This window comes from Phacochoerus africanus, chromosome 9 (assembly GCF_016906955.1).
Source record: "Phacochoerus africanus isolate WHEZ1 chromosome 9, ROS_Pafr_v1, whole genome shotgun sequence".
In the NCBI taxonomy this organism is placed as follows: Eukaryota; Metazoa; Chordata; class Mammalia; order Artiodactyla; family Suidae; genus Phacochoerus; species Phacochoerus africanus.
The window spans coordinates 116,170,611-116,191,123 of record NC_062552.1 but is presented as its reverse complement, the minus strand read 5'-3'; the positions used below and the strand labels follow the sequence as shown (position 1 = coordinate 116,191,123).

The 20,513-nt window shown below is 38.6% G+C and overlaps 1 protein-coding gene across 3 annotated transcripts in view; it reads left to right on the top strand.

The window, feature by feature from the left end:
* TRIP11 (thyroid hormone receptor interactor 11) overlaps positions 1 to 20,513 on the top strand; it is a 73,362-nt gene that overhangs the window by 41,890 nt on the left and 10,959 nt on the right. For all 3 annotated transcript variants that reach the window (XM_047794505.1, XM_047794503.1, XM_047794506.1), the window contains 5 exons: positions 709 to 849; positions 1,437 to 1,630; positions 5,189 to 5,352; positions 8,071 to 8,174; positions 12,788 to 12,887. In XM_047794505.1, coding sequence (XP_047650461.1) covers positions 709 to 849; positions 1,437 to 1,630; positions 5,189 to 5,352; positions 8,071 to 8,174; positions 12,788 to 12,887 — 703 coding nt within the window. The remainder of the gene's footprint in view (positions 1 to 708; positions 850 to 1,436; positions 1,631 to 5,188; positions 5,353 to 8,070; positions 8,175 to 12,787; positions 12,888 to 20,513) is intronic.

Here is a 20,513-nt window from a genome sequence, read left to right as displayed (position 1 = left end):
GTCTTTTTAGTTCTTTTTAAAACTATTCAAATTAAACTTTAAGAATAGATTTAGATTATTAGAAAAATAAGCAAAGGTAGTAGCGAGTTCCCGTATATCTCACACCCAGTTTCCCTTATTTCTCACATCTTACACTACTACGGTACCTTTGCAACAACTAAGGAACCAGTTGTGATACATTACTATTAACTGAAGTTCATACTGTATTTGAATTTTCTTAAATTTTTAGCAAATGCCCTTTCCTTATTCTAGGATTTCATCCAGGACACCATATTGTATTTAGTTGTCATGTCTCCTTAGGCTTCTTTAGACTGTGATAATTCCTCAGACTTTCCTTGATTTTGATGACCTTGACACTGTTACCTGTATTTTTTTGATTATATAATGAAGAAATATCTTTTAAAATGTATTTTTTAAAAAATTAAAATTTTTTTTGCTTCTTAGGGCCACACCTGTGGCATATGGAAGTTCCCAGGCTAGGGGTTGAATTGGAGCTACAGCTGCTGACCTGTGCGACAGCCACAGCAGCACGGGATCTCAGCTGCATCTGTGACCTACAGCAATGCCGGATCCTTAACTTACTGAGCGTGGCCAGGAATCAAACCTTCCTCCTCATGGATATTAGTCAGGCTTGTTACTACTGAGCCACAGTGAGAACTTCCTTAAAATGTGTTTTTCTTTAAAGCTAAAGTTATTTCTTTCCCAAAGGGCAAGACGGGTGAGTTGAATCAGCTTTTAAATGCAGTTAAGTCAATGCAGGAGAAGACAATTATATTTCAACAGGAGAGAGACCAAGTCATGCTGGCCCTGAAGCAAAAGCAAATGGAAAACACTGCTCTACAGAATGAGGTATGCTTTCACTTTAAAGAAACACTGATTCAGACACTAAGTTTAATAACTATTAAGGACGAAAACTATAAGGATTATCAACTACAATGAATTTCTCTCTCAGGTGATTTTTTTCTTAGTCTTCCTCTGATATGCTATAGCAGGGTTTGGTCTCCCAAAGTGCATTTTATTTCAGTTTTCAAAAGTGAAAACTATGATCTAATTAGTAAGTTGTATACCTGGAACTAAATTATATCTCAGGGGAAAAAAATATGGCACTTCTTGGAAATAAGAAAACTTTCCTACCCTTAAAAAATGATGTTATTTACTTAAAAAAGTGGCCTGTCGCAAAAAGCATAGTACTTTGTACAATTTGGTTTTCCATTATAGCCACAGGGAATGAGATCTTACAAAGTAAACTTTCCAAATGACTATTAAGGATGATTTCAAGGGACTTTTTTCTAGCATAAGTGTTTCTTAAGTGAGAAATTAGTATGCCATTAATACACATCAGTAATGGGGAAAAGATTTGATAACAGAGTGGCTTGTAGGAGGGGAAAGAGGGAGCATTTTATAGAAGAAAAATAAAATTAATGTCCTCTATCTAGGTTCAGCATTTACGTGACAAGGAATTGCGATTAAACCAGGAGCTAGAAAGATTGCGTAACCATCTTTTAGAATCGGAAGATTCTTATACCCGTGAAGTTTTGGCTGCAGAAGACAGAGAGGCTAAACTTAGAAAGAAAGTCACAGTATTGGAGGAAAAGCTAGTTTCATCCTCTAATGCAATGGAAAGTGCAAGGTAACGTTTTCATTTTTTTTCATTTTAACATTAACTGAACACTTCTTGAATGTCAGTCCAGTAAGAATTTTTCATGTTACCTCATTTTATCCTCACAAAATTCAGTGTCTCCATTTTAAAGACTAGAAGCTCAGGGTAAAGAGGTACAGTAACCTTCCCAAGGTCAGGCACACAAAGTGCACCTGTAGCTTTCACACTCCAAGGTATGTAACCCTTATCCAGGTCTGCCATTCAAACTGAGGCTTCTCTGAATCTTAACCATCACCCTAGGTGATTACTTTTTTCATCCTTTTAAGAGGCTAGGCTTAAATTCTGACTGCTTTAATTAGTGTTGTCAGGTTTCCCAGGAACTGTATTATGTGAGTTTCTTTTCGATCGGGTAATCTAAGGTTGAATGAAGTTTGGATATTAGAAAGGAAAGCGTGAAGGAGATGGCAAGGTAGAGACTTCCAGTCAGAATGCATTAACCCTTTTGGTTTAGAACTTTTGAGTGACCAGGTCCCTGCTTATATATTTAAAAATTTTATTTCTCTCAATGTTTTTTTTTCCTTATTACAAAAACATTATATCTTCCACTTGAGGAAAATCACATACACCAAAAAGACATAAAGCCATAGTCTTATTTACTCAGAGGTAATCTTTTTTTTTGTGCCTTTGTATGCTTCTGTATATATGTATATATTATGTATTTTAAAGTGGAATTGAGATCATACTATTTATACTGTTTTGTATCCTGGTTTTAACACTTAATGAGAATCAATATACATTTAGTCTTCTGTTTCTACAGTATCATTTATGGCTACTTAGTATACCATTATTTGGGTTTGCCATAATTTCTTTGATCCAGTCATTTATTATTGGACATTTAGAGTGTTTGAATTTTTCTAAATTACTAAGGGTACTGTCATGATAACCTAAAATAGGTATATTTGTGTTGGTGACATTATTTCCTTAGTGTAAATTTTGAGAAATGGAAATTTTTGGTTCAAAGGGTGTTTTTAAAACTTTCAAAATATACTGATAAATAATCTTCCAGAGAAATCATATCCATTTATATTTCTATTACTTGTAATTTTTTTTTCGTCTTTTTGCCTTTTCTAGGGCCGCACCTGCGGCATATAGAGGTTCCCAGGCTAGGGGTCCAATCGGAGCTGTAGCCGCCAGCCTGCGCCAGAGCCACAGTAACGCCAGATCCAAGCCGCATCTGCGAGCTACACCACAGCTCATGGCAACACTGGATCCTTAACCCACTAGGCAAGGCCAGGGATCGAACCCACAACCTCATGGTTCCTAGTCGGATTTGCTAACCATTGAGCTACAACAAGAACTCCTACTTGTAAATTTTTTTTTTTTAATTTACATCTTTACTATATATGATGCTGAGGGAAATATAAGGAGATAATATTATCTCTGTCTGCAAAGAGATTATAGGCCAGAGAGATGATACTTCTGAGGGTATACTCTTTATGCCCTTCGTGGGTAATACTATTGTACCTTCAGATTCAGAACAAACTTGTTTAAAATGAGAATTAAAACAGTGAGTGAACATGTTGTGTATGTGTTTCACATTAACAGAAATACCAAAACATCCTCAGTCTATAAAATTGATCATCTTTCCTTTCAATTTTCAGGGCCTTATTTTCTCTAATTAAAATAGTTTTAGTTTCTGCCTCCTTTCATTTACCCTTCATGGTAACTGCCAGAATAACCTTCGTTAAGTAGGGCTGTGATTGTGCTGCTCCTCTTTTCAAAGCAGGGTAGACTCTTAGGATTTGGTCCCAGGCTGTCCACCACCTTAGCCTTATTTCTCACTAGCCCTACATCTGACCAAACCGAATTGCTCAGTTCTTCAGGGAGAGCTACTGTTTTCCTATTTCTTTGTCTTCTGCTTTCTTCCTGAGGAGTGGGTTTGATCCCTGACTGTTTTTCTGTTCATCTCGCCTATTCTTCAAATAATTTCATAAAGAGTACTTTATTTTGCACCCCATTCCTCAAATCCAGAATCAAACCCCAGTGTGATGTTTTTCCTCTGAACCTGCGTAGTACTTGGACTGATGAGTCCGATAGGCACTTGTGGTTTGCTTAGGGCACGTGTAGCTGCTGAACTGCCTTACACCTTCTCCTTCCCAACAGCGTGTAAGGTCACGGGGTGGGGGAGGGTAGGGATGGTGCCATTTATTTTGTACCCTACCCACAGTACGCTTTTTTTTTTTTTTTTTTTTTTGACTATGGCATGCAGCAGCTTGATGTGGGATCTCAGTCCCAGACCAGGGATTGAACTGGGCTGCTGTGGCGCAGGTGCCCAGTCCTAACCACTAGGCCACCAAGGAACTCCCTTACACATAGTTTCATGCATGTTCAATAAATATTTGTTGTATAAGTAACTCAAATCTACAAACCAGATTATGGTGTTTTGAGCCCTTAACAATAGTAACGTATTTATTAACTTTTTGTATGACATCACAGCTCATTTCGTCCCAATGATCATCCTTTGAGTGATTTGCTAATCAGCATAGTTGAACAAGACGTAAGAGAGAATTAAATCCTCAGGTTATCAGTTTACTGCTCTTTCCACAAGAGGGTACTGTTGGGTAAACTTTGTTCAAAGTGAGATGCTCCTAATAAGAACTAACTGGGTATTAAAACCAAGGAAGGCTGTTGCAATATTTTATATGTAATAGTTATACATTAAGGAAGTCCATCAATGACATAAGCCTGGATAGGTGCTCTATAAATCTCTAAGAGTTCTCTGATTTATTATTTGGGGTGGGTGTAGGGGTTATTGTATTTAATGTAAGCAGACAAAAAGATGATAGTAAAAGATAATTAACTAGTAGTTAATCCGTGAGATAGCCTTTAGAAAGTTGTGAGTTCACCAAGATGGCAAGTGTCCAAAGCAGGAGGGTATCACAGAAGCCGTTGCTTGGTGGGTTGGAAGCTGGACAAAATGACTTCCAAGGTCTCTTACAGCTTTCAAGCTTATGATGAATTATATCTTAGAGTTTTAGTACGGAACATGAAAGTTGCACGCTATTTGTAAATTTTCCTTATGCTGACATGCCTTGTTTAGCCCAGTTGTGTGTTTAAAATGACTGCTGTTTGTTCAGTCAACTTCACAGGAATTAAAACAGGGCGAACAAAGATCAGAGGAACTCTTTTAAGGTTTTTGAAATCTAACTTGAATTTAATGTAATAAAATGTAGGGAAGGTCAGATTCAGGGAGACAGAAGGTAGAATGGTGGCTGTTAGGGGAAAGGGGAGATACTGTTTAATGGGTCTGGAGTTTGGGCTTGGGGGGCGGGGTGGAAGAAAATCTAGAGATGGAGGACTGTGATGGTTGTGCACCCGTGTGGAGGGATTTCGTACCTGAACTGTACCCTTAAAAATGATTAAAATGGTAAATGTTATGTACATTTTACCATAATAGATAAAACATAGTATCTAAATAATTTGAATCTAACTTGAATTTAGTGCAATAAAATGTAGGGAAGGTATTTCATCTTGTTAAATCGTCTAAATAGATGGAAGCAGTTTGACTTTTGTTCTTTTTGTTTGAAGCCATCAGGCCACTCTACAGGTAGAGTCCTTGCAGGAACAGTTGAACGTGGTATCCAAGCAAAGGGATGAAACTGCGCTGCAGCTTTCTGTGTCTCAGGAACAAGTAAAGCAGTATGCTCTGTCACTTTCCAACCTGCAGATGGTCCTGGAGCATTTCCAGCAAGGTCAGTTATATGTCTGGTCTTTCACTGAAGAAAAACTATTGTATGGCTGACTCTTGAACAATGCACAGGTTAGGGATACTCACCCTCTAGGCAGTTGGAAATCTACATATAATTTTGAGTCTCAAAACTTAACTCTTTTTTTTTTTTTAAGGTCACACTGATAGCATATGGAAGTTCCTGGGCTAGGGGTTGAATTGGAGCTGCAGCTCCTGACCTACACCACAGCCATAGCAATTGCCAGATCCAAGCCATGTCTGTGACCTATGTCACAGCTCATGGCAATGCTGGATCCTTTATTGAGCGAGGCCAGGGATCGAACCTGCATCCCCGTGGATACTAGTCGGGTTCTTAACCTGCTGAGCCACAGTGGGAACTCCCTCAAAACTTAATTCTTTTTTTGGGGGGGGCAGGGGGAGGATCTTTTTTGTCTTTTCCAGGGCCACACCCTCCGCATATGGAGGTTCCCAGACTAGGGGTCTTATTGGAGCTGTAGTCGCCAGCCTACACCACAGCCACAGCAACGCCAGATCCCAGCTGCATCTGCAATCTACACCACAGCTCACGGCAGTGCCGGATCCTGAACCCACTGAGCAAGGCCAGGGACTGAACCCGCAACCTCATGGTTCCTAGTTGGATTCGTTAAGCACTGAGCCACAATGGGAACTCCAAAACTTAATTCTTAATAGCATACTGTTGAACAGAAGCCAAACTGATAATTAGTCGATGAAGACATTTTTTTGTATGTTATATATGCTATATATTGTAATCTTATAATAAAGTAAGCTAGAAGAAAAAATATCAAGGAAATCATAAGGAAGAGAAAATACACTTACTGTACTATATTTAAGTTTATGTCATTTGTTTGCAAGATAAATGATCTGTAAGTACCAATTAGAATTGTCTTGTATGATTCCAAGCACTGTAGATGTTATACATATTACTAACACTAGACATCAGAAATGAAAAGGAGAGTTCCCTTGTGGTGCAATGGGCTAAGGATCTGATGTCGTAACTGCAGTGGCTCAAGTCACTGCTGTGGCGCAGGTTTGATCCCTGGCCTGGGAAATTCTACATGCTGTGGGTACAGCCAAAAACAAAAGCAAAGCAAAACAAAAATGAAAAGGTAGTGTGAAAGGAAATTCTTACTTGTTTATGGGTAAATGAGTCATACATTGATAATGAAGAAGCAACAATGTGATAGCTTTATGGAAGCCTAGCCTTTACATTAATGAATGGACTGTAAAATTTTTATGGTATATAGTATTACAGTCATATTCATAATATAGCATTAGAAACATTGTTACTTTTTTTTAAAACTTCCTTGTGATAATAGGCAGTTTCTCTAATTACAAGAGAGAGATAGGCATACCATATGGTAATGTAATTCTTTGGAAGCAAAGTTATAACACAGTTAAGAAAACTAACCCATTATTAAATTTATGTCATCACTCACTTTCTGCCTGTGTAAGGATAGACTTGTATCTTCATATATTTCATGCTCTCATGATATAACCCTTTCTTTTTAATATTTCTAGGCTAAGCAGTTCCTCAGTTTTTTCAAATTGTCACAAATCTCCAAATGATTTTCCAGCATATTTATTGAAAAAAATCTGCATGTGGTGGACCCATTCATTTCAAACCCATGTTGTTCAAGGATCAACTGTGGTTTTGGGAATTTGGGCTTGAGTGAAATTTTAGATTAGGCATGGGGTAATCTTTGAAAGGTTACCCATTTTTAGGAGGAAAAGATAAGTAGCCATCAACAAATTATTAGACTCCTTTTACAGTCAAGAGTGAAGAACATAAAGCATATATAGTAATTGTGAACATTTTGTTTTAGTATCGTATTATGAGTAGTTAAGGTGAGCGTTGAGGGAAGTATGAGGGTGATGACGTAGGAAGGTCACAGGGGGAGTGTAAAGGCAGAGAGAAGCACCCTCAGAAAAGAGGGTGAGGTTTTGAGGTGTTGGTTGGAAGTTGAACCCACTTCAGAGAGTTAATCATCAGTAATTACTGTCCTTTGAAATATCGATTAACCACTTCTTAGCTGTTCATCTCTACAGTAAAGTAGTTACACTTTCTAGTTCAGGTGAAAGACTTTTCTAGACACATAGTAACAGTGACCAGAGCCGTTGCACCAGATCACCGAGTACGCTTTTTCACACCACCCTCTCATCCTCAGATGCACCCCCTTTAGATCTTTCGCCCACCTGTTTGCCTATCTCTACATCCAGGAATCATTGACAGTGAATGAACTGCTAGTGGGGGGCAGGTGGTGAGAGGACACGAGGCTAATGAAGTAACAGAAGTTCAAATTTTGTGCTTAAGCAAAACTTGGCATCTGTGTATGTATGTACACATCAGGGCTACTCTTAAGGTTACAATTTTGAGTTTTAAAGGTGAGACTTATCTAGGTCTACTCTATAATACTAGAGTGGACGTGTGTACAAAATAGTATGGTACTGAGGCTATAAAGAAAGTTTTGCTGGAGAGGAGATACTGGAGTAGAGTTTTGAAGGGAGGGAAGTTTTGCAAGATGGACAAGATGCAGAAGGATTTAACAGAGGAAACTGACCTCATTAATTTCAGTGAACATCATCATGAAGCTGTATATAGTTTTCTTGAGACATTTGAACTACTTTTGTTGAAGTATTAAAATTGAATTTTATCACACAGTTACAAAATACTAATGTAACTTTTTTTTTTCTTCCTCTTTAGAGGAAAAAGCTATGTATTCTACCGAACTAGAAAAGCACAGACAGGTTACTGCTGAGTGGAAGAAAAAGGCAGAAAATCTGGAAGGACAACTAGTGTCATTACAGGTTGGTTAAAATAATATACTCTTGTAAATTGTATTGTTCACAAAACAGTTACAGAATTTTTGTCTTGGAAATAATCCCCTACTAAACAGTTCGTTTAGGAAACGTTGTTGCCAGGGCGTAATGAACAACATGCTGGGTGTTTCTCTCCTGTGACTGAGACTTTAGAATAGATTCGACACATTTAAGAGGATGGGATATTGACATTTTTAGCACAGGTGGGAACTTTAGAGATCACTAAAAAAAACCTAATGTACAAGTTTAACTTCATAATTTTCTCTTTTCAAAAAAATATGTTGGTTACTTTTTTTTTTTCTTTTTGGTCTTTTTGCCTTTTTCTAGGGCCACACCAGCAGCATATGAAAGTTCCCAGACCAGGGGTCTAATTAGAGCTGTAGCCACCAGCCTACACCAGAGCCACAGCAACACAGGATCCAAGCCACGTCTGCAACCTACGCCATAGCTCATGGCAACGCCGGATCCTTAACCCACTGAGCAAGGCCAGGGATCGAACCCGCAACCTATGGTTCTTAGTTGGATTCGTTAACCACTGCGCCACAACAGGAACTCCCCTTGGTTACTTATTTCACATAGATTAAAATGTATAGTATCCCATTAAATCTTTTTGTTTTGTAGCATTCTTTAAAATATTTTTCTCTATTATGCTGTATTTCATACATGTAAAAATTATATATAAGAAATAAATAAAATGAACTCTCATGCAGAGATATGACAGCAAGGTAACTTGCTTTTAGATTTAGGATAAACTTTTCCGAGTCATATGTAGACTCTGGTGATAGATGGTGGAAAATAATATAATTTATTTACTTGTCGTTAGTGGTGAATATGCTGTTCAGACATATTAATATTCCAGATAAATGAAGACGTATTTCCTTTAGTTTTTTGAAATTTTTACTCAACACTGAGTAGCTGCAAAACAGTATTTAGATAATACTTATGAAATGTAAGAATAGCAATGCAGGAGTTCCCACCGTGGCACAACAGGGTTGGTGGCATCTCTGCAGTGCCAGAGCACAGGTTTGATCTCCTGCCCAGCACAGCGGGTTAAAGAGTCTGACATTGCTGCAACGTGGCGTAGTTTACAACTGTGGCTTAGATCTGATCCTGGGCCTGAGAACTCCATATGCTTTATGGTGGCTGAAAACAAATAAATAGACTAGCAAAACAGCAAATATCTACATGCTCACCACCCAGTATAAGGAATAGAATGTCGTCCTTTCAAGTGGCTCATGTACCCCCCATGTCTCCTCCTCCCCACCACCTTAGCGATAAGCATTATTCCAAAATTTTATGTTTATTACTCTTGTTTTTCTTTGTGGTTTTATCACATAGATTTGCATCTTTTAATATTATGTTGTTTTGGTTCTGCATATTTTTATCTCCCCCCCCCTCATTTATTTATTTCGGTTTTGTGTATTTTTAAACTCTATAAATGGAATTCTGAACTATATGTAAATTGAATAATTCTTCAGAGACTTTTTTTTTTTTGCTTAGTATTATGTTCAGGAGTTTCAGCCATATTACTATGTAGTTACTATGTTAGAAATTTTATTATTTTTACTGCTATGTTCATTGCATAAATATATAATTTATGTACCTGTTTTCCTGATAAAGACATTTCTGGTATTTGCTGTACAAGCACTGTGGTTATGAATTTTCTTGTTTATATCTCCTGGTGCACATATATAAGAGTTTCTTTCAGGTATACGTCTTGATTGGAACTCCTGAGTCACAGGATATATATGGGCAGTTTCAACTTTATTAGATTTGATGGCAAATTGTTTTCTAAGGCACTTGTGCTAATTTTCTCCTACCCCTGGGACTAAGAGTTCTTGTTCTACATCCTTGGCAACACCAGCATTATCAGAATTTTTAAAGTTTTTGCCATTGTGGTAGGCAGGAAGAGCTGTCATCCTACGGTTTTAATTTAACATTTCTACTAATGAGGTCAAATATCTTTTAATATGTTTATTTGCCATTTATGTATACTTTCTCTTCAGCTCATTAACGCATTTAAAAATTATTTTATCCAACACTTTTAATTATTTCTAGTGGGGTCCAGAATGTCTGATTGTCATACCGTTAGATCTTCTTTTTAAACCAGCTTTATTTGTTTATTAATTTTTTTGTCCACACCTGCAGCATGCAAAAGTTCTGAGGCCAGGGATCAAACTCGAGCCACAGCAGTGATAGCACCAGATCCTTAACCTACTGTGCTACCAGGGGAACTCCAACAAGGTTAATTTTTTTAAATTTAAAATGTAACATGTATTTAGAAAAATAATAAATCAGAAGAAATCAAGAAGGAATTAATAAAGATAAAAAATGAAATTAATGAAATAAAAACCAAAAAATGGTTGAAGGAATGATGAAATCTAAATGTTAATTTTTTAAAAAGTCTTAGTGTAGTTTTACGCTGTAATATTTTCTTAAATATAAATGCTTGGAGTTTCCGTTATGGTTCAGTGGTAACAAACCCGACTAGTTTCCATGAGGATGCGGGTTTGATCCCTGGTCTCTCTTAGTGAGTTAAGGATTTGGCATTGCCTTGAGCTGTAGTGTAGGTCGCAGACGCACCTCGGATCTAGCATTGTTATGGCTGTTGCACAGGCCGGCAGCTGCAGACCTGCTTTGATCCCTAGCCTGGGAACCTCCGTATGCCACGTGTGCAGCCCTAAAAAAAAACACAAAACCCCGCTAGGAGGTTAACACAGTCAGTTGAAAGTTTACTTAAATTTCCTTTACATTAGGAGTTCCTGTCATGGCGCAGTGGTTAACAAATCCGACTAGGAACCATAAGGTTGCGGGTTCGGTCCCTGCCCTTGCTCAGCGGGTTAACGATCCGGTGTTGCCGTGAGCTGTGTGTGGTGTAGGTTGCAGACGCGGCTCGGATCCCGTGTTGCTGTGGCTCTGGCGTAGGCTGGCAGCTACAGCTCCGATTAGACCGCTAGCCTGGGAACCTCCATATGCCACAGGAGCGGCCCAAAGAAATAGCAAAAAGATAAAAATAAATAAATAAATAAATTTCCTTTACATTAAATTTAACCTTATGGTTTTTGACTGTTAGATTTTTAAAATTTTTTTCTTTCAGTCCCTCTAATATGAATACACATGAGATTTATTACACAGAATTGACAACATGAATGATTGTGGGGCCTGGGTAATAAGGGTATGGCAGTCAAAATGGGGAAGATCACGTCGTAGGCAGGCTGGAACTCATAGGCATGGGCCAAAGCTTTTGTCCCCAGGTGATCAGGAAAGAAAGTCACAAGCCAGATGGGCTCTGGGGGCATGGGCTGAAGTTTCTGTCCGCAAATGGAATTTCTTCTCTTTTTTTTGGAGAAACCTCAGTCCTAATTTCAAGGAGTTTCAACTGGTTTGATCAGGCCCACTCTGATTAGCCAGAATAATGTGCCTTCCTTAAATTGAGCTGTTTAGGGACTTTGATTCCGTTTGTAAAATACCTTCACAGCAACATGTACATTTTGCTTGACTGGGTAACTGGGGACCATAGTCTGTATAAGAAGATACAGCAGAAAAAGCTATCACTCTGATTCAAGATGAAACTTGACCTGCATTTATATGGGTGAGTACTCGAGAATAGCCAAGAAGATTGCGTGAAAGAACAGCAGTGAAGAGGGACTTGCTACGAAATATCAAAATGGAGCCGTAAATCGTTGTCATATTGACTAGATTAGTAGAACAGAAGGAGAATTCAGAAATGGAGCCTAGGATATATTTGAGAATTTAAAACTAAACCTTAAACTAATTTCAACTTAATGGGGAAAAGGGTAGATGATCTAATAAACAGTGTTGGTGCAGCTGGCTTTCTATATGGAGAAAAATAAGATTGGACCCCTTTCTTATGCTATATACAAAAGTAAATTCCAGCTGTATTAAAGCAAGGATTCTCAGCCAGGAGTTGTCCTGGACATCTAGGTGTATTTTGGGCTGTTACAGTAACTGGATGGGTCTTCTGGCGTTAAGTGGGCAAGGGCCAGGAATGTCAAAAGCAATCCCATTGAGAAATACTATTTTAAAGATAGAAATACTGAAGGAGGAAACTATCTTGCAAGAAAATGTCGAAAACCACAAGTGCAGTCCACGGGCAGGGAGGAGCCTAACCAGGACTAAAACTCAAGAAGCTCTAAGAGCAAAGTAGGACAGGTTGGACTACATATGATTTAGATAATTTCACATGGCAAAAGATACTATGTGTTCTGAAGTGTGGGTTCTATCTTCGATACTTAGTATCAAATGAACTTGCCCATGTCACAGCTTCATCAGCCAAAAGGGGTTAATTGACTCCAAGATGCCTTCCAGCTTCCACTTCGCTGTAGTTTGGGAAATGGTCTTTACATGCTATTGCTGCTTTTTTTTTTTTTTTTTTTTTTTCTTTAGGGCTGCATCCTTGACATGTGCAAGTTCCCAGGCTAGGGACTGAATTAGAGCTGCAGCTGCTGGCCTGCACCACAGCTGACAGCAATGCCAGGGATCGAACATGAATCCTTATGGATACTAGTCGGGTTTGTTACCAATGAGCCACAATGGGAACTCTGCATGCTGCTTTTTAATGAACATTTTTTTTTCCTCAGGAGCGTTTAGATGAAGCAAATGCTGCACTGGATTCAGCATCAAGACTTACAGAACAGTTAGATTTAAAGGAAGAACAAATTGAAGAACTTAAAAAACAAAGTAGGTCTTTTTCTTTTTCCTTTTCCCCCTCCAAAACTATATTGACTCAGATGTAGTTCCCCCCAGGCATTAGTACAGTTGAGTGAGACCAGCTTCCTTTGGTGTGACTCCATCTTCATCTCCTAGGACCAAGTTGCTTGGATTTGAATATGGTCTTAGTGAAACCAGAGTCTGAAGTTGACCCTGGCGGTCCAGTTCGTTTTCCTGAATATTCAGGCAGTCCAGTTGTGTTGGCTGTCACCCTGTGAAACATGAAGGGGACTGGTTTGACTGACTCGACTTGTAATGTCCGGTCTGACTCTTTGCTGTCCGATCCGTGTTCATCCTCCCTAAAGGTGTGTGGTATGCTAGGGAAGGCTGTGTTCTCAAGTAAGAGAGTGACTTTGTGTGGAATGAACATCTGGATATAACTAGCTTTCTATGGTTAGAGGTGGTGGTTTACATGCAGGCACTCATCATATATTTTTTGGTGCTTGTAAGGGCCCTGTCAGTTCTCTAGGGTGAGTCCTTTGCTTTGGATTATCACTTGGGCCTCAGATAATCAGGTGGTTCATAGTGCTTTGTTGACTCTAACTGCTGACAAAGATAACCATTACTCTCTGATTTAATGGTCCCCAGGAAGTTGAAGCCATTCTAGGGCTACACTTAGTAGGTACTGATTTCAGGGTATCAGAAAAATGATAACAGAACTTAGAAATGTTCCTTTAGGTATCAGGGTTAGACAGGGTGGCACCAAGGCATGTAATTAAGGAATTAAGAAGTACCACCTAACAGGAAATAAAATTAGAAGGAGGCAAAAGTAGGAGATGGCACAGCACAAACACTCTCAAACTGCAGCACCAGTGACTTGGACATTAAGGAGGTAAGCAGACACTTCACCGAAGCGTTGCTATCAGAGGACAAGCCAAAGTAAGTCGACCTAAATCCAGCAGGAGGCAGGAAATGAGAGGTTGTTAGGGATAAAAAATAATAAGATCATGTGAGGAGTTCCTGTCGTGGCTCAGTGGTAACAAACCCGACTAGGATCCATGAGGATGTGGGTTCGATCCCTGGTTGCTCAGTGTATTAGGCATCCAGCGTTGCTGTGAGCTATGGTGTAGGTTGCAGACATGGCTTGGATCCTCTGTTGCTCTGGCTGTGTTGTATGCCGGCAGCTGTAGTACTGATTGATTCCTATCCTGGGAACTCTCATATGCCGTGTGTGGCCCTAAAAAGACACACACACACAAAAGATTATGTGAGGTAGTGCTCTCAAGGTGACTTGATTCTGAGGCAAATTACGGTTCAACTAAAAGTCCTCTGTTCATTCTGTTCATGTTGTAAGATTTGGCTAGCCTTGGAACTTGAATCTAATAGAGGGCCTAGAAATGGGCAACAAGGAAATAGTTATATATTGAGTATCATGGACAAGATCATTTCCAAGCCACAGCTGTGACCCTATACCACAGCTGTGGCAATGCTGGATCCTTAACCCCCTGAGCCGGGCTGGAGATCGAACCCATGCCTCCCAGTGACTGGAGCTGCTGCAGTCAGATCCTTAACCCACTGTGCCACAGTGGGAACTCCTGACATCCCCTTTTAGACAACGACCTGTATCATTCCCAGTAGATGATGTTAAGATTAAAAAAATTCTGTGACTTACAGTTAAATATCAGAGTTCCTGCACTACTTAGTAACTTGTTTAGGTACTCGTTTAAATCCCCAGTGGTAGAATATTTTTAGATTTTGGTTGTGAATGGCAAGGCTTAGGTGGCCTAGGTCCCTATTCATGTAAAAAGTTACAGATAGTATTCGTTATAAATGTGTAGGAACTTTGGACTCATTTTAAAAAGTCACTGTTAGCCACAGAAAAAGCTCTCCTTATGCTTATACAACTGGTATTTGAAAGAGCAGCCAAGAGGCCAGTGTCCTACAGATGGGGTGGGGGGCAGGGGGTGGGAAAAGAGACAGTTCTGACAAAGAATGTCTTTAAGTCATTCTTGTGCCATTTAAGCTCTTCTTAACAATCTGTTTTATTACCTACGTTGCTTAATTTTGCTTTTAGATCTCTAACACAAATGTGATTTTATTTTCTTAAAGATGTACTCTTGATAATAAAAATAAAACTTTGGCTTGGTTGTTACAAAAGAATCACTATATATTTTCTTTCATAGATCATTAAGTACTTTAAATGTTGATTGATGTTGTAATACTGTACTTTATTTTTAACGCAAAACTTGGCCAGACAGCAAAAATATTTGCCAGGAGAAACAGTTTTGAAAAAGACAGATTGGCTTTTGTTGCAAGAAAGTACATAGAGACTTGAATTGTAGAGGCAAAGTATTGTTTTCTTTCTAAGCGTCTGTAGACTGATGATTAGTTGATATGCAGTTTCAACATTTAAACAATATTAGGAAACTCATTTTTTAAAAAACGTTGTTTTATTTGTAATGCTTGCTTATGTCATTGCTACCAGAGATGAGATGAGCCAGTCTGGTCAAATATATGAAAGGGGAGCTATTGCTGTCACACCCGTATTAAAACAGTAGATTGTTGAAGACTTGAATCATTCTTAGACTACATAATTGTTAGTGCCGTGTATGTAATTGTGATTGTGAATTCCGAGTATTTACAGGCTTTGTGTGAAAAGTGTGAGAATGCCTTATCAGGTATAAAATACCTAATGAGAACCAACTACTTGGTTTCATGTTAGCTGCTGTATGAGATGCCAGATGGGATCCCTTTTCTCGAGGAGTGTAGTTAAGGAAGTTACACATAGCATAGATACGCCATAGGTTCAGAGTTTAAGACCGTGGTGGTCAACTGTGGCCAAAAGATAGTACATATTTCGTTCCCCCAGAATCCCATTAAGAGTCAGAGACATTCCAAGGAGGAAAGAAACTTGACAAGTAGTAGGATTCCCCCCCCCCCCCCCCCCCCCGCAAAGGTACAAAGTTCTTCTCTCTCCTCCCCCGCACCCTCCCTGCCTCACGCAACATGGGGAAATAGCAGTGAAAAGAAACCCCGAGATCCTATAGGTGCTATATTTTAATAGATGATGTTGGTTGGTAGAAGAAATACTGCTTTCCTTCCCTTAAGAAATTATTCTTTCAACATTTTACCTGAAAGTGTTCTTTTTCATTGTGGTTCCAGAGATTTTATTTCACATGCCATGATTTTTCAAACTTCAGACATGAGTCCTCTATGAGCAGATAGGGCAGTGTCTTTCATTAACTATTCTGAGTTGATCAGAGTTCAGAATTTTTATGGAATTGTTATTCATGGGAAAAAAATACACCTATGGAAACCTAGACTAGGACCATTAAAAGATGTGTTACTTTGCTGTATTCATGGCCAAACTTAACCTTTTCCTTTCTCCACTTACTCTCTACCATCATCTTTGAGATAAATTCCTGCTTAAATGAAAATGATTGGATAAAATTGGAATAGGAAGCACAAAAGAGTTATTGTCTTGGTAACTAGTATTCAGAATTTTACGGTACCCCAAGAAAAATAAGTTTTCATAAACAATTCAAGTTTAGATTACAGCACTCACTGGGAAAGTCTTTTGGTCTGTGTGCCAGTTTATACCCATATCGTAAAGGGCCCCATCACTGATTTGTTTTCTTTAAGAAGGTTTGGTGACTGTTTTTTTGTTTTTTTTTTTTTGTCTTTTTGCCTTTTCTAGGGCCACTCCCACGGCATATGGAGGTTCCCAGGCTAGGGGTCCAATTGGAGCTGTAGCCGCCAGCTTATACCAGAGCCACAGCAACGCCAGATCCGAGCCGCTTCTGCAACCTACACCATAGCTCGCGGCAACACTGGATCCTTAACCCACTGAGCAAGGCCAGGAATCGAACCCGCAACCTCATGGCTCCTAGTCGGATTTGTCAACCACTGAGCCACGACAGGAACTCTGGTGACTGTTTTAAAAAGAGTTTTCTATGGGTTGAGAATGGAAAATTTCCTTAGAGGGTTTTTTAAAAAGAAAATCTAGAAGAATGTATAAAATGAGCCCCAGCAAACCAACTGTAATATGAAGCATAAAAATGTGTTTTAAAACTGCAAATATGAAGGAAGTTTAAAATGTTTTTCATGGAACCACCTTTATAATGCTGGATGGTAGAGTTTTTATTTTAAATAGACATTCCATTTTCCAGGACATGATTTATACAAAAAAACATATATATGTCCTGTTGAACATAGGCCAGATACATTCCCAGACGCTTTGTTACCCAAACCCTTTGAGGGATTTCTTTATAGATGTTTTTGGCAGAAGTGGTGATTTCAGAGGAAACATATAAGAAATACCAGATGCAGTTTTCTGAATTGCCATAAATAGTTAAAAAATTATTTGTGATGATATAAACATCTGGGTGTACTAGAACATGTCAAAAATTTAGTTAAGAAAAAAGCTTATATCAATTAGGTAAATAATTAGGCCCTTTTCAACTTAGTGGTTACATTTTAAAATGTATGTTTCATTAATTCTTCTAAGTATAAAAGGAGGAGTAAATTATTTAGATATGAACATTTTTTGACTTAATATATTTTGAGTATTTTCCTTCATATGGATGAGTGATTCATAATGTAAACCATTTATTCTTTCTGTCCTTTGTTCTTTTCTCAAATAGTCTTCCTTCCTGGAGAAAAATCAGTCATTCTTTCACTTATCAAAAATGCATTATTTTCTGCTTTGTACCAAGCACTGCAATAGGTACTAAAGATACAAAGATAAGGGACAGGGTTCTACCTTCAGGAGGTTTATGGTAAAGCAGAAAGTGGGGAAAGACTACATGTAGTCACATATGTGCAACAACACATTTCAAAAGAAAGAAGCAAAAGAAAGAAAGCAATCTATTCAAAAGAAAGAAGCAATCTATTCTGTTTTATGATGGAAGGCTGGTGAAGGGTATACTTGCCCTCAGTTGAGTGGTGAATAGGTACAGCTAAGCAGGCAGGGAGTTGGGAAGAACATTCTTGACGAGGAAGAATTTGTATGAAACTATGCGCCATAATCTGGAAACTAGCCGAAGAGCTGGTAGACAGAGTGTGTGCGTGTGTGTGTGTGCGCGCTGTATTGGTGCATTGGTGAAGAGTGTTGAGAAGGAAGAAGTGGAAGTGGGCTGCTTGTGTGAAGAAATGAAGCTGTAAGTATGGATCACAAACACAACCTGTAAACTGGAGCCCAGGTTAGAATACAAAGGAGCACATAGGACTGCGCAGAGACTGGTGAACGGGAGCGCTTCTTGTCGGGGGGCGAGGCGGGGGCAGCAAATTCTTAGCTTCACCCAGCTGTTGTCCTGCAGGGATGTGGGTTCAATGTTGCCAAATATTCATATCTTTCAAGAGACACAAAAAATGTAGACTCTTATGTGAAATATTCCAATTTTTTAATGTGACACCTAATTTAAGTTTTTCAAAAAACCCTGTGTGGGCTGAGCAAAGCATTTCTTTGGGCCAGATTTAGTCCATGCTGATATGCAACAGAGAGTTTTCAGAAATGGGTTGAGGTTTTGTCTGCAGCCTTGAAAGCCATCTGTCATTAATATGTAGTAGTATATAGTGATGATGGTATTCAATAAGTGGCAGAAGATTATTGTAACAACTTTGCTGCTCACTGCTGTAATTGAAGTCCTTTCTTCTGCGATATGGCAGGTCTATGTGATCCTTGCTTTTTGGCTTTTTGGCTTTTCTAGGGCCACTCCCACGGCACATGGAGGTTCCCAGGCTAGGGGTCCAATCAGAGCTGTAGCCGCTGGCTTGCGCCAGAGCCACAGCAAAACCAGATCTGAGCTGTGTCTGCGACCTACACCACAGCTCACGGCAATGCTGTATCCTTAACCCACTGACCAAGGCCAGGGATCGAACCCACAACCTCATGGTTCCTGTTTGGATTCGTTAACCACTGAGCCACAACGGAACTCCCGTCTGTGTGATCCTTCAAAATTTAAATACATAACTTGACACACAATATTTAGTCTTTAAGAAAAATTTGTTTCTGTATGGAAAAATGCAGTACAAATTAACTGAATTCTAATATATTAAATGATTGAAGGAAGAGGGTGGAGAGAGAAAATAAATTTGGCCTCGTTTCATTAAAAATATTTACATAAAAAAGGAAAAGAAAAAAATTAAAATCTCTTTCAAATGCAAATAGTAACTAACTGTGCACATAATCCAGTAGACTTCAACATTGCTATTTCAGTTTAATCACAAATTCTACTCTAGTGAAATTCAAGTTAACGAGGTTATACTGTGTTAATGAAACTATTTTCTGTAATTTCATTGCAAGGAAGTAGAGTTTCAAAAATTACTTTTCACTCTCCAATTAATAATTATAATTATGAAATGAGCATTCACCATGTACTTTAGACTTCAAAATTCTATTGAAATGGTTGAAAGGAATTGAGCTAAAAGACAAAGCAGACGCTAATGTCTTCAAATGTAAATAAATGGTACCTTTAAAAATATCTTTTTTACATTTTATATGAAAGTTATAATGGAAGTGATCTTGGAGTTCCCTGGTAGCCTAGTCGTTAAGGAATCTGTCATTGTCACTGCTATGTAGTGGGTTTGATCCTTGGCCTGGAAAGTTGAGCATGCCATGGTTGTAGCCGGAAAAAAAAAAAGAAAATTATCTTTTATAAGTTGAAATTATGTAATTAAAAAACCGTCTAATCTCTAGCTTTTACTTTGATTATATTTAATTAACTGAAGAGGCTAAATTTCCTTATATTAGATTTAATATATCAGATACAAATTTATTTTTTTTAGGCAGCCAGTCCAAGTAAGACACTAGACCCAATTTATTTACTGACATAAATATAAATAAAATCATATTTCTACATTCTTTTCTTCCTTGTACTGACATCTTTGTCTTAGTTTGTAAAGATGACAAATAAGGCAAAACTGAGGAAGAATCATCAGTGTTAATGTTAACCAGGGTGATAACACACAATTGATACTGTTTGGGGCTAGTTTGGAAGGTGCCTTTTCTTTGCAGGGGGTGGGCCACACCCGTGGCATGGGAAGTTCCCAGGCCAAGGATGGAACTCACACCACATTGGCAGCCTGGGCCACAGCAATGACATTGCTGGATCCTTAACCTGCTGAGTCACCAGGGAACTCCGAAGAAATGGTATTTTAAGAAATCAGATGAATGAGTACTAATGCTTTATATAGCACTTTACTGTTTTTGTTTAGAAAAGTCACATTTAATCATTCAGTACATTCTCTCAAACTCCTTTGAGATAAGCATGCTCATTTTACAAAATAGGCGGCGAAGTCTGGCCCTGATGACAGCACCATGATTTATATCCGGTCTCATGACAGAACCATAATTCGCATGCAAGTCTTCTGACTCTCAAGTCCTGCTCTAACTACCTTTCTTTTCTTGGTCAGGTGACTATTAAATAAACATGGGTCTTGTCCAGAGAGCTTAGTCATAGAATAGCCAGTGACTTTGTAAGGAATATGACTTAATTTTATGATGTTCCCTGAAGACAGTGTGATAGTGCGGTGTTACTAATTGCAAATAAAAATACAAAATTATGATGTGCTGATGTGTTGTAGTCACTTACATTTTATGTTTAATTTAGATTTCAAATCAAGTGAAGAGGACCATGGCACCGTCTCTAGGTATTG